This window comes from Rhincodon typus, chromosome 1, assembly GCF_021869965.1.
Source record: "Rhincodon typus isolate 14 chromosome 1, sRhiTyp1.1, whole genome shotgun sequence".
Classification (NCBI taxonomy): domain Eukaryota; kingdom Metazoa; phylum Chordata; class Chondrichthyes; order Orectolobiformes; family Rhincodontidae; genus Rhincodon; species Rhincodon typus.
In genome coordinates, this window is record NC_063332.1 from 150,566,527 (window position 1) to 150,584,192 (window position 17,666).

Here is a 17,666-nt window from a genome sequence, read left to right on the forward strand (position 1 = left end):
ATAAAGTGGATAAGAAAGCATATGGGATACTTGCCTTATTAGCGTAGAATACAGGGACAGGGAGGTTATTGCTAGAACTGGCATTTTAGTCACCACATCACAGGAAGGACATGATTGCACTATACAGGGTGCAAAGGAGATTTACAGAAATGTTTTCTGGAACAGAGGGTTAAGCTAATAGAAAAGGTTAGATAGGCTGGGGTTGTTTTCCTTGAAGCAAAGGTTGAAAGGTGACCCGATTGAGGTGTACCGATTACAAGGGGCATAAATAGGGTGGTGAATAGGAAGGCACTTTTTCTATTAGTAGAGAGGTCAGTAACCAGGAGGCATAGATTTAAGGGAAGAGGTAGAGGCTTGAAGAAGAGTTGGAGTTTTCTTTCCATTGCATGATGGGAGTCTAGAACTCACTGCCTGAAAGAGAGGTCAAGTCAGAAACTCTTGTAACATTTACACAGTATTTAGATATTGCCTCCAGGGTTTTAGACCAAGAGCTGGAAAATGTAATTAATGCAGTTCAATCTTTATTGGTTGGTATGGATACACTCCCGTGTGTTGAGTGAGGCTTATCACAACCTGGTAAGACTGTGACAGATTTTTTTGAGAGCAGAGTGATTGTGATCAAACTAAGGAGATTCAAAATAATTTAATAGATATAAGATCGGAAGAACAAAGTAGTTTTCATAAGGAAAATAGGAATACCATTGACAAGATGAATGGCCATCTGAACCATATAAACCAAATCAACAAACATCTCCTCTTCAACCATCTGGAATTACCACTCCAAAATCTCTAAGAAGTTAGTTGGACACAATTTGCCTTTAACAAATCTATGCTGACTCTTCCAAATCAATCTCTCTTTATCCTTGTGACCATTAAGATATTTTCTAATCAGTCTGTTCAGAAAGGTTATTGCACACCTGGTATAGATGGGACTTGTACCCAGGCCTCCTGGTGCAGAGATAGGGATACTATTTCCCCCACAACAGTCTCTTCATTTGACCATTAATTTTATCCCAAATAATTGTTTCCAGATGTTTCTCCATGACCGAGGTTAAATTGACTGGTTTTTAATTGCTAGGCTACATTTTATATTTTTTTTGAATAAGAATGTAATATTTGCAATTCTCCAATCCTTCTGTGTCACCCCAAGTCTAGGGGTGCCAATGTCTCTGCGATTTCCACTTTCATTTCCTTCAATGTTCTTGGATGGGTTTCATCTGGCCTTGGTGCCTTATCAACTTTAAGTACTGACGGCATATCCACTACCACCTCATCAATTTTAAACTCTTTTAGTCACTAAGTTTCCTCCTCTATTACCATAGCCTGGGCAGTACTTGCCGCAAAATCCAGCCTATATGCTTCTTTAGCCTCTTGAGCACCAGATATTTTTGAAACTTCCATCTGCAGTTTGGAGAAGCAATCGATTTATTTGTGAAGGGATTTGCTGTAGTAATTGGTGCAACTTTGGAAGCAGTTGACCTTTGCTGAGTTCTGAATATGTTTACATTCTTAATTCATACAACAGGTACAGATTTTCAACCCCATCAAAACAATTATGTCTAAAATAACACATTTTCAGCATTTGGTCAGGTCCTTACATCTGAAAGATAGTGGTGGGATCCCAAAGATGCAAATACATTAAGCACTGTAGAAATAACTGAACTCCTCTCCAAACTCTTTTCTCCTTGATCATGAGCCCAAATATTTCCTTGAGTGGCTGTGACAAATTTTATGGAGTAATGATCCTATAAAGTGCTCTGATCATTTTAAAAGGTGCTATGTAAATAAAAGGTGTGGTAATTGCAGAGAGGTTTATGTGGAAAATCCCAGGGCCTAGTTGTCTGACAGCAATGCTTCCAGCTGTCTAATGATGAATTATTTAAAACTGGAAGTGGGTAAGGGGCCACAACTGAAAGAAAGAGCAGAAGGATCTCAAAGGGTTACATAGGAAGAAGTTACAGAGATGCAGAGTGGTGAGAACAAAGAAGGATTTAAAAAGACAGAATTTTAATTTCAAAGCTTTGCCTGACCAAGAGCCAGTATAGGTTGGCAATCATAGAGGTAATGGCTGCAAGGGATTTGGTGTAATTTAGGATTAAGGCAGCAGAGTTTTGAATGCACCACTCTAGCCATCTGTGCTCACATCAACTATGTATATGTTCAGCTCGATTATGGCCAATAGGATGTTTACCTGTATGAACTAAAAAGAGAACACAAGGAGTTCAGATCAATCAAAAAGTGTCCTAATAGTCTTTTCTTACCAAAAGAACAACACACTGGACTGTCACGGAATATGACTAAATAGCCTTAATATCATCTGGTCCATGGTGAAGGGTTGTGGGAGGGAAAGGTTATTACTCAAGTTGTGCGATAAATTTCACTTAATCTGGATAGTTGCACAAGTGTCTAGAAAATAAGCTCAAACACTCTGGGTGGAATATTATCATTGATTTAATTTCACAATTGCATTTCCATAACTTGCATTAAAATACAAGTAGTATTACTGCTTTGTTATAATGAGTAACCATTGCTATGTGCAACTTACATTAAGAAGAAAGGGTACTTCAGTCAAGGTAGTTATTTTAGATACAAAGCCTGTGAGCTGGAAGACTACAAACATACACATAAAACTGTCATTCATTCACCATTTAATGATAAAATCTTTGGACTTCAACATTTTTATGCATAAGGACAATTTTTGTAAATACAAATGTTAGTAATTTTTAGTACATTTACAGTTTAAGCACTTTATAAGTGATCAGAAGAAAAGGGTGTTATGTACAACATAATCATCACATTCCCAAATATGGTGTGTAGTAAACTAATAGTGAAACGATATAGGTGTCTCCTGGATATAGGCGTTCTATATAACTTAATTGCTATTATAAACAGCAGGTTTTTTTAAAATCCAAGTACTGCATCCCTGATCTTGAAATGTAAAAGCAATAATGCAACTATGTAAATCAATAAAGAATTTACTGCTGAAAGTAGTACAAGTTTTTGCATAGGGCTCAAAAACATGGCTAAAATGGGACTTGTATATTTTGAAACAAGAATCTTGGATACAAGCTCACTAGAATTTGCCAAAAAGTACCACCTGAGCATAGAATTGAGGCATCATGTGGAATACCAAATAAGTTTTTCTGTATTCACAACAAGGAATGCATAACTCTACCCTGCAGTTATCTGCACTCTGCAAGTTTATTTTAAAAATTCAGGCATGTAAACCATATCAAAAGGATTAAAGTGTGAACTTCCCAGAGTTTTAAACTTAATTGATTTTTTTCCTTTTCTGCACTGGATATTTTGGTTAACATACTCCAAATAATGAGAAACCATTGGCATTTATAGTTCATTCTGCTTTTAATACTGGAAAGGAATTGGGTGGGCTTGTTGGATTTTCTTTGTAGATAATTATTAATAATGGTCATCTAAAGGCCACTGCCAGCAATGTTGCTCTAGAGATTGAACGATGCTTTAGTAGTTTTACTGTAACTACTTCTGTTAAGTTTAACATCAAAAAAACTGCTTCCATTGCTACCTTAAATAAATCTAGACTTCAATTAAAAAAAATAGAAAATTAGTTTAGCTAGAACATACGTTTCAGCCTGGATGTTTAATAATTTTCTTGATTTGCTCTAAAATGAAAAAGATGAAGTTATTTTCTACATAGGAGGACTTTTGAGGCCAGATTCCTGCAATAACTAATAGCTTCGCCTTGTACCTGAAGTAGTGCTTTTAAACGGCATTTTAAAACTGCATGTTGGACCATTTAAAGCAATCCAAGTCTAAATTCAGCCAACATACAGAATCAAAGGAAGCCTCCACAGGCCATGCTTGTAAAACCAAACAGCTTGCACTTAATTACAGTGATCAACTTGATTCCAATAATTTCCCCTTTTTGATGCGTGTTGCTTGGATGTAAAATTTGGAGTCACTGGCCATTAGTCACTTACGACTGCTTCATAAACTGATGGATGGCTTATTCAAGTAGGGCACATTGAATAGAAGGCCATTAGTGGCAGGAACATAAAGGCATCTCAATAAGGCATGATGATCTTTTAAATGACAGCATTAGGTCACTTTGCACTTTTAACTGGGGTCTCCGATTCTGTAGACTGTCTTTCATCAGTCCATGCTTTTCTGGTGTTCTTTAGTGCGAGGGTTCTCTCTTGGTCCACCAATACATAATCTACTTTTTCATCTGCTGTTACTGTACCTGTACCATTGCTTTTCTGAAATGAAACAAAAAAAAATCCTGTAAAGATTGCAGTACTATTCAATTTTTACTATACTCCAGGAAAACCTGGAGATATATTAACCAAGAGGAAGGTAGTATTTGCTGACTACACAATAGTAATAAGGTGGAATCACATTTTTCAAACTCAGGCAAATCTGGATCAGCACAACAGCAGATCGGAAGTCAGGTCAAACTCTAAATGAACAGTCATTCCAATATACACTAAGACTGACTTTTATGTGTAAAACAGTTGAATAGAACCTACATCTAAAAAGGACTGAAATAAAACCACTAGAAACTTCATAAGGAAACTAGCCAAATAAAAAGCAACATTTATATTTATGAAAAATATTCTATCATATCATAGTAAGCATGTTTAAGTGCTATACTCTTGGACTGCACAGTACAGACATGTACCTTTCGAGGTGGTGTTGATTTTCCAGAGTCTAGATCCAGGTCTAAGTACTCCACTTGTTGTTTGTCACCTTTCGATCTTGTTAAACTGCTTCCTCCATCACAACTTTGCAGTGACCCTTGTTTTACAGTCTGCAAAAAGTTAGAACGAATTCAATAGTGCCATAGGGACAAACTACATTTTATTATTAGCAACCTCAAAAAAAGTAGTTGCAATATAGCAGAACAGGTTGCTATCTCACAACAGAATTAACACTGTAAAATCATTACATTTTAATATCTATTTAGATTGCTAAAATTACTATAATCAGGTCAAATGTCATGTGTAAAATGTGGTAATGAAATGTCAAATAAATGCTTTTATCAGTTTAGTAATACAGGTTCTATTTCCACTAGTTGAAGGGCCTACAATAACCAATTTTATAATTCAGTCTGAGGAACATTTTGAAATTGCCTTGTAGCAGGCATTAGTCAAGTGGTCAAAGGAGAATCTTTTGATTTTTCTTCTACCTTGCCTCCACTATCAAAGGAGGGACTGAAAGGGGAGCACACAAAAGATTGAGACTAAATGACTGGACAATATTGTTTTTATTTTGTTTTAAAAAAATGAAAGAACACCATTCTTGAGTAGTATGACACAGAGGTGCTTTGTCATGGAAGATTGATCGTTAGTCCAGAAGTGGTAATTAATTATTAGCAGGAACGTGCATATCTAAATTACATACAAATTATAATAATTAGTTTGGCTGTTGACAGTCTAGAAACGAAACACTTTCCTTGAGGGAGGAAACCATCAACTTGAACTACAATAGTTATGTCCCAGCATCCAAAGCTGAATTTTGCTCCATACCCTCCAGGGTGGGATTTAGTTTAGAGAAGCACAAACAAGCTCTTCATTATCTTATTTTATCTATAGCAAGTTAACCAAAGGGTTCATTAATACATTAACCATTACGATTTTAGATGTGCACCAAATTGGATAAGAGATATCACTTGATGGATTTTTAAAAATCTGACTACCATTACCTGAGCCATTTAAAAATACAGCCAGTTTTAAAAGAAAAAAAGGAGGTAATAAACGAGGAAGAGTAGGCCATTTGGTCCAGAGTCTGCTCCATCATTAAATATCATGGCTGATACTCTAGCTCAAAGTATATACCCACCTTCTCTCCTTGATGCCTTTAAGATTGTAAAATTTCTCAAAAACAGAAATTGCCAGAAAAACTCAGCAGATCTCGCAGCACCTGTGGAGAGAAATCAGAGTTAACGGAGGAAGGGTCACTGGACCTCAACGTTAACTCTGATTTATCTCCACAGATATTGCCAGATCAGTTGAGCTTTTACAGCAATTTCTCTTTTTGTTTCTGATTTCCAGCATCCATGGTTCTTTCAGTTTTTAGTTTGTAACATGTATCAATCTTTTTCTTGAATCTATTCAGTGACCAGGCCTTTATGGCCTTCTGTGGTAGTGAATTCCACAGGTTGACCACCCTAAATGTAATAAACATCTATTTAAAGACTCTTCAATAATCAGGCTTTTGATAAAGATTTGAGAATCGTATTTAGAATTTTAGAAGATGGATAGCTTGTAGTAACTTATGTAAGCCAATCACCCAAGCTAGCTACTTTAAACTAATGCTCACATATGTGTACACACACACAAAAAGTCCTGTAAGCCAATATATTATTTACTCTATCATATCAACCATTTCAAATCTGATAACCATGCTTCTATTTCTTTCTTGTTATGAATGTAAGCTGGTTGTGGTGAAGCCGTGTGTGCTGGGTTGTCTCTTGTTGGTGGAATGGGTACCAAAGAAAAACTTGGTCCTTGACTGAAGAACTACATTCTGGCCATGAGAACAGGAGTGCCAGATTGGAAGATGTTGGTCAAGCCACTTATTTTTGATATAGTTGGAAACTGTGTTAGAGCTGTGAGGGAACTGTGCCCTGTGAGTTCTGTGACCATAAAGATAAGCGAGTTAGAGATAAACATTCCAGACAGTCACCTGCGTTTCTATAAGCATAACCTTGGATCAAGGACAGGGAAAATACATCTGGTGATGGCTTCGAACAAGACAGTGATGTTGTAAAAAACAATTAAAATAGTGAAAGCCAGGAACAAAAACAAAGTTGCTGGAAAAGCTTAGCAGGTCTGGCAGCATCTGTGAAGGAAAAAAAAGAGTTAAAGTTTCAGATCTGGTGACCCTTCCTTCTGAGGATCTGAAACGTTAACTTTTTTTCATTCACAGATGCTGCCAGACCTGCTGAACTTTTCCAGCAACGTTATTTTTGTTTCTGATTTACAGCATCCGCAGTTCTTTCGGTTTTTATTTAGTGAAAGCCAGATATTACTTTATAATGACAGTCATAGCACGGACACGGTATAAAGTAAGATGTCTGCAACAACTCAAAGCTGCAGCAGGTAGTGTGGTCACCCATTAAAGCTCTGACACCTGAGACAGACCACAGTTCACAAGATTTCTCAGCAACCAATGCCATTGAATGTACTAATGCTTAGTAATTTAGGAAAGGTGTTATCACATTAATGGAATGGTACGCAGACTGTTGTCTGTGGTAGAACGTTTGGACCCAAACAACGGGGTGTTACACTACTGAAATACTTCTTTGAATATTATCACTGTACCTTTAAGATTCTTGACATCTGTAATGTATTAATAATATAATCTCATCTGAGTGCTCACAAATGGCTGACCAAAAACAACCATGCTTTACATTAAAAAACCTCTTTTCATTAAAAGTACAGTTTTACAGTAAAACAGCTGCTTACAGAGATGAAAACTGTCGTCCCAAAATCATCCCACCTCATCTCTTCTGTCCATTCCCTTCCTGATATTTCCCGTTCTATGGGTGTAATAGGAACAGTACAATAGAAGGACTCTTCACTGAAAAGATATAAAGAAACAGGAAGAAAGGAAATGATAAAAACTTAAAGAAAGGAGAAATCATAGCAAGTAGAAAGCTTCAGAAAACTCCAAGACAAAGCCACGCTTTGGAACAGCACAGATCCTGAGAGATGAAAAAAAATTAGTTGATGCGAGAACAATACAAACAAAAAAGTAATGAGATTGTAGAGCAAGGGAAAAGGTAAAACAAGAGATTTGATGCCTTGAGAGGAGCAAGATTAAAAGTAAGGCAGCTTCTAGTATAAATCCTAAAAAGGAATAAATTAAAGAATAAAGACAGTGATTAAAAAAGAGAAACACAAGCAAAATGACAGAATTCAGATACATGAGGAGTCCTTCCAAATGCATTATTCCAACCTCAGTATTTTGGAATGTTATGATAAATTCAATCTTTTCTGCAAAGAATGAAATAAAGCTGCATATAATTTGCCTTAAGATTCAAACACAACATTTACAGTTAACTCATACCTTACCTTCAGTATTATTAAAATTGTCATTCTGTGATGCTATGCATTTTTTTGGTAAATAGATTTTTTAAAATATGGTGTTTATTGAGAAGAATTAAATCAATGTCAAAATCAGAAGGATGATTGTTACCGTTGCAACTTTAGATTGTGAATTCTAAATACTCTTTAACTACTTTGCATCACCTTCCCAGTTTCTGGAGTCTGTAACATAATAATATGACATTAAAAATCGATGAATCTGAAGGTTACATACTGGATCATCTGTGGAGGGAGCAGGCTCCATGGCCACGTAGTTTTCCTCACTGTCCTCCTGTGAATCAGTGCTGGAAGCAGTGCTGTGTACGGAGGCAGGCCGGGGATTGGCAGGAAACCTGGAGAGGCTGATTCTTAGGGGGATTATTGGGGGACGAAAAGAGGCAACAGGCCAAATAGTTACACTTTCGCGATCCTCCCATATGCAAGATCACCATTTGCAATGATCAAACTGATACACATATCTACAGTGAGGCACTGGACTGAACTGAAGATTTATGAGCAAATCACAAATTATCAACTTACCACTAATTTAAAAATAACACTCCAGTTAATTAATAAAATCAGGTTAGCGGCAAAAAAAAAACTGCAGATGCTAGAATCCAGGTAGACAAACAGGAGGCTGGAAGAACACAGCAAGCCAGGCAGCATCTGGAGGATAGGAAAGTCAACGTTTTGGGTATGACAGGTAATACCAAAACCATCATTGTCATCACAGAATCCCTACAGCATGGAAACAGGCCCTTCAGCACCGACTTTGAGCATCCCACCCAGGCCGATCCCCCTATAACCCACCTAATCTACACATCCCTCAAGACTATGGGCAATTTTTCATGGCTAATCCACCTAGCCTGCACATTTTTGGACTGTGGGAGGAAACCAGAGCACCCGGAGGAAGCCCACGCAGACACGGGGAGAATGTGCAAACTCCACACAATCGCCCAAGGGTGGAATTGAACCTGGGTACCTGGTGCTGTGAGGCAGTAGTGCTAACCACTGAGACAACAATGTTGACTGCTCCTTTCCTCCAGACGCTGCCTGGCTTGCTGTGTTTTTCCAGCCTCCTGTTTGCCTAATCAATAAAATCAACTATGTAAATGAATTAGTTAAAAGCAGAGGTAAATCTAAGTTTGCCCCTTGTTCCAGTGTTAATTAATCCAATTTTATTGATGTACAGAATCTTTGGTACACAGTCTTCATATTAATTTGCCAAGTAAACAGGTTTTTTTTTTAAAAAACAAATTAGGATTATGATGTCAACTCATGAATTAAAAGAGATAATTACATAGGACATCAATAGAAAATAAGTGACTACAAACCATGGTAAAGACAGTTTATAGCCCCAAAATAGGCTATTTACAGGGGTTACAGCCAATGCCACATAACATTTATGTCTTATGCATTTAGTTTATTTTTGCTAGACGTAGCCAAATAATCACAATACTAGGGCAGATGAAAGTGCTCAATTTTTAAAATGGGTATGCAACTGGTTTAATTTCCTTGAAATGAATGAAAATACTTTTTGGAAGTAACACTGCATGATAACTGAACATTTAGCTGACAGTCTTAGCAACAATATGTGCTCTGAATTAGTTCATGAATTAATGCCTCAGTGTAGAGATTTTGGTGTGAATCGAGGGAGCGTACAGCACTGTCAACGGTGATGTTTTTCTGGCAGGATGCCGAACTGAGGCCATGTGTCTGTTCCCGCAGTTATGCAAAACATTCCACTTCACTGCTTAAAAGAGGCGGCAGTTCTTCCATTGTATTAATCTGCATTAATCCCACAACCAACATCTTTAAAACAGACCATTTGCTAATTTATTTTGACACTATTTGCATAATATCACTGTGTGATACCCATTTCCCTACATTATAACAATTGATGATACTTTCTTTATTTTATTGACTATGAATTGGTTTGGGGCAAACAGAGGTGGTACATCAAATGCAAGTTCTTTCATTCAGTTTAACATAAAACAATGCAAATTAATATTGATTCCCACTGCCAATTAACAGGAGAAGAAATAAGTGGAGGCACAGAACACTACGTTTTCCATATACCTGAGAAAAAAAAGTGAGTGTTTTTGGAAAGTCTCTAAACTGGGACCTTAAAAAAGGCCTTAATGCACCATTGGATGTTAAAAATGTATACCAGAAACAAATTGCCAGAGGAACTCAGCAGATCTGGCAGCATCTGTGGAGAGAAAGCACAGTTAACATTTTGAGCCCAGTGACCTTCTTCAGTTCCCAGAGTCACTTGGATCCAAAGAATTAACTCTACTTTCTCTCCACAGATGCTGCCAGATCTGTTGAGTTTCTCCAGCAATTTGTGTTTTTGTTTCAGATTTTTAGCATCTGCAGTTCTTTATGTTTCTGTGTGTATCAAGTGGTCAATTAGCTGGTCTGCAAAGTCCAAATTAGATTGCATATGTGCACAACCCAATGGTCGGCTTGAGAACAGCTCACGTAAAGCCTTGCTGCTAATCATCCAACTTGCTGTTGGTTTATGATGCAACCAGAAAAAAGGGAGCTAGAAAATAAGGATGGTAGAAGTTAAAGATGGACCACTTCCTGAACATATTCCTTGCATGTTTCTTTTGGGTTTTTTAAAAAAAAAAAACTCACAGTATGTGGGTGTCACTGACTAGGCTAGCATTCGTTGCCAATCCCTAATTGCCAATGAGGAGATGGTTTTCCTGAACTGCTGCTTTCCTTCAGGTGTAATAACACCTGCACAAATGTTGTTTGGAAGTGAGTTCCAGGATTCTGATCCAATACCAAATGAAGGAACTGCAACATAGTTACAAGTCATGAAGGTGTGCAGCTTGGAGACGGACTTGCAATGTAGTAGCGTTCCCATGTATCCCATATATACCCTTATTTTCTAGATGGCAGAGGTCACAGGTGCTATCTAAGGAGAGTTGGCACTCAGAAGGAGCCTTTTGATTTACAGGAAGAGTTGCAAAATCTCAACATCAGAGATTCTCACAATGTGCAATGCCAATGTTTGCTTCATTGAAGAGAAGGGTTGTATAAAACAAAATTAATTTTAAACTCATGGAATTTAAATTCCATATGAGTAAATTTCAGCATTACAGGTTTGTCTTCTAAAATTTTAAACAAATACCTTGGTATGAAAAGTTCCAAAAAGATATTTAGTCTTCAAAATAATCCAAGGATTCAAAATAATATCCAGTATTGAGTATCTCCTTTCTTTCCCTCTTTTAGTCACATTTATCCCTAGGTTTTTGTTAGTCGTTAATATGATGTGGGTGTCATTGGTAGCCCAGCATTTATTGCCCTCAAGAGAGCAGTGGTGAGCTGCCTTCTTAAATTGCTGCAGGCCATGTGGTGTGAGTACAACCCTGAAGCATGGTGTTGGAAACAAAAATGGCAGAGGTTTCTCAACAGCTTCACGACCAAACAACCAAGCTCATCAATAGGTGTTAAACTGTTAAGTCAGAGTGACTGAAAAAATATCCAATGACAATCAAGAATGAATTTGAAAATGCACTGATGTACTTTTCTGAATGATAGTGTATGTATTTAAAAAAAAAACACTAAGCTGAACATCTAAATCAACCAAATTTGATGGATTTTAACATTGCGGCCAAGTCCAGAGATAGTTAATCTTTGTCAAAAAGCTATTGCATAAGTCAACCAATTAACGTTTTGCACGCAGCTTTCAAGCAATTCACTGTTACGAACTAAAATGCAACTCATATGATCCAAGAAAAAGAATATTTCTTCAACAGAAGAAACAGCAAACGTATGCAGATTTATCAGATTCCAATATGGCTATTAATGACTATTTAATTCAGTTAATAACAAACAGGGTGAAGACTATGTTTTATTCTGAAAAGATAACAACTGGATTTGTGCATTCAATCTAAACACTTAAATACTTCAGAACGAAAAGGTTTCCAGTCAAAGTTGGATGTATTTCTCTACAATATGCGATGCCCTAGTGGTATTATCACTGGACTGTTAATCCAGAGACCCAGATAACATTCTAGGGACCCAGGTTCGAATCCTCTCAGATTGTGGAATCTGAATTCAATAAAAACTAACTTTGGAATTAAGAATCTAATGACCATGAATCCACTGTCAATTGTTGGGAAAAACCCAAATGATTCACTAATGTCCTTTAGGGAAGGAAACTGCCGTCTTTATCTGGTCTGGCCTACACGTGACTCCAGACCCACAGTAGTAATGTGGTGGACTCTGAACTGCCTTCTGGGCAATTAGGGATGGGCAGTAAACGCTGCCTAACCAGCAACGCCCTCATCCCGTGAATGAATAAACAAAAATTAACTGCAAAGTGGACGAACAAGCCCCAACTGGCACAAGTTACATTCTTTTAGTTGATTTGCTAAACAATTGCCACATATAGAATTTTGGTGTTTGTTCTGTCATTATAGCAATGCACAGGAGGGTGCGGATGAGTAAATCAAATGCTTTTACAATACTGCATCACATTTATACCATAGAACTCAATCAAGGGATCAGTTAATTTTTCTGGGTAGTGGTTCTTAAAATCAATTTTTAATACTTCGCTGAAAGGACTGATTTTTCTTTCCCTCCAGGCAAAAAAAGCCACAATTGATAGAATACAACTCCAAAGCCTTCGGTAAAAATAAATATATAAATATACATCCTTATTTACAAAAACAAAACTGTTCTTTAAATAAACTTAATGCATGTAATTTTAATTCTCTTGACTCCAGAACAGAGAAAACAAGGTGGATGTAGAAACATTTAAAACAGAAGATTCTTGGGGGGCTTGACAGGGTAAATGGTGAGAGGTTACTAACCCTTGTGGGACGGGTTAGGACCAGAAATCATTTTCTCAGAGCAAGAGGACACCCAATTAGGGCAGAAATAATGAAGAATTGTCTCTCTCCAAGGACTATGGAATTCCTTACCGCAGACAGTCATTAAATATATTCAAGGCCAAGTTAGATTTTTTGTAATACGTAAGGGAATCAAGGGTTATGCAGAAAAGGCAGGAAAGTGATGTTGAGGATTATCAGATTAGCCACGATCTTATTATATGACAGAGGACTCAAAGGGCCAAATAGCTACGCTGGTTCCACGTCTAATGGTATAAGTCAGCCGAGGACTAAAATTCTAGGTCAGTTAGCAAACAACTGAAGCCTACAGAAAGTAGGAACTGAATTCAGATCATTTTTGGATCATATATCTAAAGAAGAGATAACCTGAAAGGCAAACATAATAAGACATTTGTATTCAAAAGTGGCAGTACGGCAAATGCGGATCAGGAGACAGAGCCCAGGAGGAGGAGTACTAAGGTGGAATGTCAGCTTGGCAACAGAGCCAGAATGGGAATGAGTTTCTGCAACCTTTGTTACAATCTTCATGCTGAGTTCAGGCAACTCCTTTTGCATGTTTCAATCACACTGCTCTGTATTCAAACCTTTAACATTCCATCAACATTAAGAATACATAATTAATACATAGCAAGTAAAGACTGATTTTATCCAAAACCTGTTAAATAAATGCAGTGACAAAAAATATGCAACACCATTTTAATAATAAGCAACAGTTATGACTTACTCTCTGGTAAAGGTTTTGGTCACTGGTGATCTGACTGGAGCTAATTCCTGCAATTCTTCAAATTCAGGTAAAGGTTTAATTTCCAATGGGGCAGGTTTAACTGTGATACAAAAAGTGCACATCAGTATACTTGCTGTACAAAAAGAATGGGGAAATTGTTTTGTGTCATTATTCTACATTCAGCATACAAAATGTTGAATTGGTGCTAGTGGCATGTTTACTTGTAGAAAATCATTTAAAACTGTATAAGTATGTCTGTATCTTGTAATTAATGTTGCAGACAAAGATTAATTAATATCGTTGAATACTTTAAAAACTCTATTTAACATGTTAATGCATTGTTTTCAAGTATATTTGACTAAGAAGTTTCAATTACATTTTGTGCTTTAGGACCACAATGGATCGTCATTTTAACCACTGGAAAATTAGTTGTCGTGATAGAGAACATAGGCATTTCTCAATAAGTGGTTGGGAAAACAAGAAATATGATGATATCTCCAACTACCCCTTAATCTCTGCACCAAATGAAAGCGTGAGATCTGGCAAAATCCTTGACACTATCTTTGTTTAGCTTTGCGTAAACCTACATCTCAAGGTTCTCAGAAATTCAAGTCAAATGTATTGAATATGCAGCTAGTTTTGGAAAACCCCATTTTTACGGCTGCACAACATTAGAATCAACAAAAATCTTAGAATATTTATGTTCAACAACTATGTTGTGGAACCTGTTGGTGTTTACCTCAGCTAAACAAAGTTGAGTGCAAACCAGTCAGGAAATTTCATGATGTAGCGGTATTAATTAGAAACCAACAGCATCTGGTCTTTTAATACCAATAGAAGTGCTGCAAAAAGCTGCCTTGTGGACAAAGTACTGAATTTACAAACCAGAAATATGGTAGGAGCTTTGCTGGCCAGTGACATTCACCAGAAATGAAAGTACACAGGGCCAGCGATTTTCCATCCATTCAAATGAAATGCTGAAAAATTATGCGCAACATATATATGAAGTTTCAATGTGTGCTGCTGGCCAAGGAGACTTCCTTCTAACATTGGAGATTCAAAATTGTCCCTGATGTATCAGTAATGCAGTCACGTTGAAATATACTATTCCTTTGAATTCTGTAACAAACACTGAAGCATGGTCATGTTGAACTTGAGAGGAATACCAAACCCTTGTTTGTTAAGATCTGTGCATTTCCAAATGCACACGCTAAAATTTTATGTTTTATATATTGCCTGCTAATAAAATGGAATAGATAAAGCTGCAGGTAAATTTATCTGTATTCTTCCTGTCCTAACAGTGAAAGACAAGAGATTGCGAGGCAGATTTCTGTTGGCTGCCCAAGGCCCAAAAGTACTTTCATTTATTTTTCTGCATTATATCAATGTAAAATGTAAAGTGCATAGAAGTTTAAATGAACTAAATCAATTAGAATTCAAAACATATCCTCTAAATCATTTTACGATGATGTAACTTTTCTGCATGCTCTCATCTGGACAGTAGAGGCCACTATAAACAAAGTTTGCCTTTTATTGTTAAGTTCTCCTCAGGTCAGTGTATAAAGTTGCAAGACAATAGTTCACTTTCATTCAGATACAGTAACTGTGCCATAAAGTTGTCCTTCTGTTCTAACAACAGCAGTAACAGCTAGATAAGCTGTTGCACTAAGTATTCGATAATTTTAGACAGTTATGGATCATCAATAATAATAATAATAATAATAATAAAGGAATACTTAGTCACCTTATAAAGGGATCAAAATGTGCAAAACAAGCCTAAAATACAAACGTATGGTATTTACTGATTGATTGAACAAGAAAGAAATTTGTTGCTGGGAGGGTTAATTGCATAGTATCAATCATTACTGAAAGTTTAGTCAGTTAAATTTCCAAGTCATCTTAATACAGCATGCTGAACATTACCTACCCTTGTGTCGTCTTGGAGTAAAGTCACCTATGGTTTGAGTATCAGTTCGTTCTAAAACAGGTTTAGCTCTTAATATTTTAGGACTTTGACCTAATTGATGAGAAAAGAAGACTCTTCGGTTACACTTTTTCTCTGTAAAACGGTGCTGCAATGTTGGGCTTTTAGTGGGGCCAGTTAGCTTTGCTAAATTTGCACGTGCAAGTGTTAACCAGCCGATCAAAAGCAATACATGTCCCTCTGGCTAACCAGCCAGTCTTCACCATGCTCATGCTAGAGGTTTTAAGCTTTCTTAAAACAAAGAGGCAAGAAGCTACAGCATGCACACGTCTTGAGAGCTGTGGACAAAGCAGGCAATTATAGCAAAAATAAGTGCAGAATATTCCCCAGGAGTACAGACAAACCTTTTTGAGCCATAAAAACAACTGAACCTTCCTGTCACAACCAAACTTAAAAACATATTTCCTCCCATCCATTTCTTTTTCAAAGGCTGGAGATTTACAGTTCCACTGGCATCACCTACCCTCAGATGTTTTTTTTCCTGTGAAAAATGGCTACTTGAAAAGTCTGAACTGTAAACATCTGGAGAATCTTGTGTGAGGGAGAAGGACAGCACACTCTAAGCTGATCCTACGCACAGATAACAGATACATGTTGTAGCAGGATTTGCTAGCTTAGCAACCAGATATAGGAAGAGTGATTATTTTGTGTCTACTCCTGGTTACAAAGTACTGAGGTCAACTGTAAAGAAAATTCATTTTATTTTAGAATCTTTTTGAATTTTGTCACCAGAATTGAGAGCTGCTTGTGCTGAGGAATGGAACACTTCCCTTTTCAGACAGCCGTTGTCATCAGCAGTCACTTCTATGCATTGCTAGATGCTAAGCAAAGCTTCCTCTGCAGCATCCCAACAACGCGTCTAGCTCCAACTTCCAAAACATCCCATTTCGCCAATGGTGATACATCTCCATTTTCCACATTGGCCATCACGTGGTCTGCATAAAGCAAATGACTGCCAAGTTGGTAGAACGTTGAATGTAGCATAGAAATCTATGTTACAAGTAAATTTCAAATCACAGCAGCTATCTTTTACTGGGTTGCCAGCATCAAAGACCCATCATACCCCAGTAATGCTCTCCTACAACCTCTTCCATCAGGCAGAAGGTAGAGGCCTGAACATATGCACTAACAGGTTCAGGAACAGCTTCTTCCCAGCTGTTATCAGACTGATCAATTGACTCTCTAGCCTCAAATAATGCTGATCTTGCTGATGTTGATCTCGCTTAGTGCATGCCTTGTGCAATGTAACCAGTATGCCTCTGTATAACTGTTTTTGATCTGTACATCCTTGCTTACTATGATCTGCCTGTATTGCTCGTAAACAAAGCTTTTTACTGTACTTTGGTACACATGACAATAAATCAATCACTCCTACGTGGTTAGTTTAGCAATTAAAGTCTGTTGGAGACAGCAAGGATTTTGAAATCCAGATCCTCAATTTTAACCATTCCCTCAATCTTCAAAATTACATGGGAATAAACCACATTCATTACTGCCATTCGGACTAAGATTAAACTTTTTTCTCAAAAAATATCTTGCAGCAAGTAGCCAAGTATTTAACTCCTACATAAAGTAGTGATTTCAAGCACAAGGACACTAGAAACTCAAACTTGTCTCTCAGCTGGAGACGAGGAGACATTTATTCACTATGAGTTGCTGAGTAAAGCACTATGTGAAACAGGAGCTTCACTATGGTCAGAGGAAAGAGAGAAATGAACCTGCCCTTTTTGTACTGTGCAGCCAGGACTTCCCAATTGAAATTATCCAGCAAACAAGGAGACCGTATAGGATAGGAAGTTCCTGAACTCGATAGTCAATTAGCTGAGTGAACTGATATCAATATTGAACAATATGATGAATGGCACCTCTTGGGGAGAAAAATTCAGCACGTTTCTACTCCTAAATGTTGTTCAGGGATCGCTGGTGGAGCTTCATATGTAGCCATCAGGTTCAGGAAAAATTAGTGTAGAAGAAGAAATAAATGTGGATGGTGAAAATTGGAGGTAAAACAGAAAATGCTG

General features: G+C 37.2%; 1 protein-coding gene across 6 annotated transcripts in view; it reads right to left on the reverse strand.

Annotated features, from left to right (window-relative positions):
- Nucleotides 1–2,433: 2,433 nt before the first annotated feature.
- Nucleotides 2,434–17,666, reverse strand: part of gab1 (GRB2-associated binding protein 1) — a 217,860-nt gene continuing 202,627 nt past the window's right edge. For 4 of the 6 annotated variants that reach the window (XM_020524930.2, XM_020524944.2, XM_020524937.2 and 1 more), the window contains 5 exons: nucleotides 15,589–15,678; nucleotides 13,662–13,761; nucleotides 8,302–8,434; nucleotides 4,658–4,786; nucleotides 2,434–4,235 (listed from right to left, as the gene is read on the reverse strand). In XM_020524930.2, the coding sequence (XP_020380519.1) occupies nucleotides 4,080–4,235; nucleotides 4,658–4,786; nucleotides 8,302–8,434; nucleotides 13,662–13,761; nucleotides 15,589–15,678 (608 nt within the window). In that variant the 3' untranslated portion in view covers nucleotides 2,434–4,079. The remainder of the gene's footprint in view (nucleotides 4,236–4,657; nucleotides 4,787–8,301; nucleotides 8,435–13,661; nucleotides 13,762–15,588; nucleotides 15,679–17,666) is intronic. The other 2 variants (XM_020524965.2, XM_020524973.2) reach the window with 1 other exon arrangement.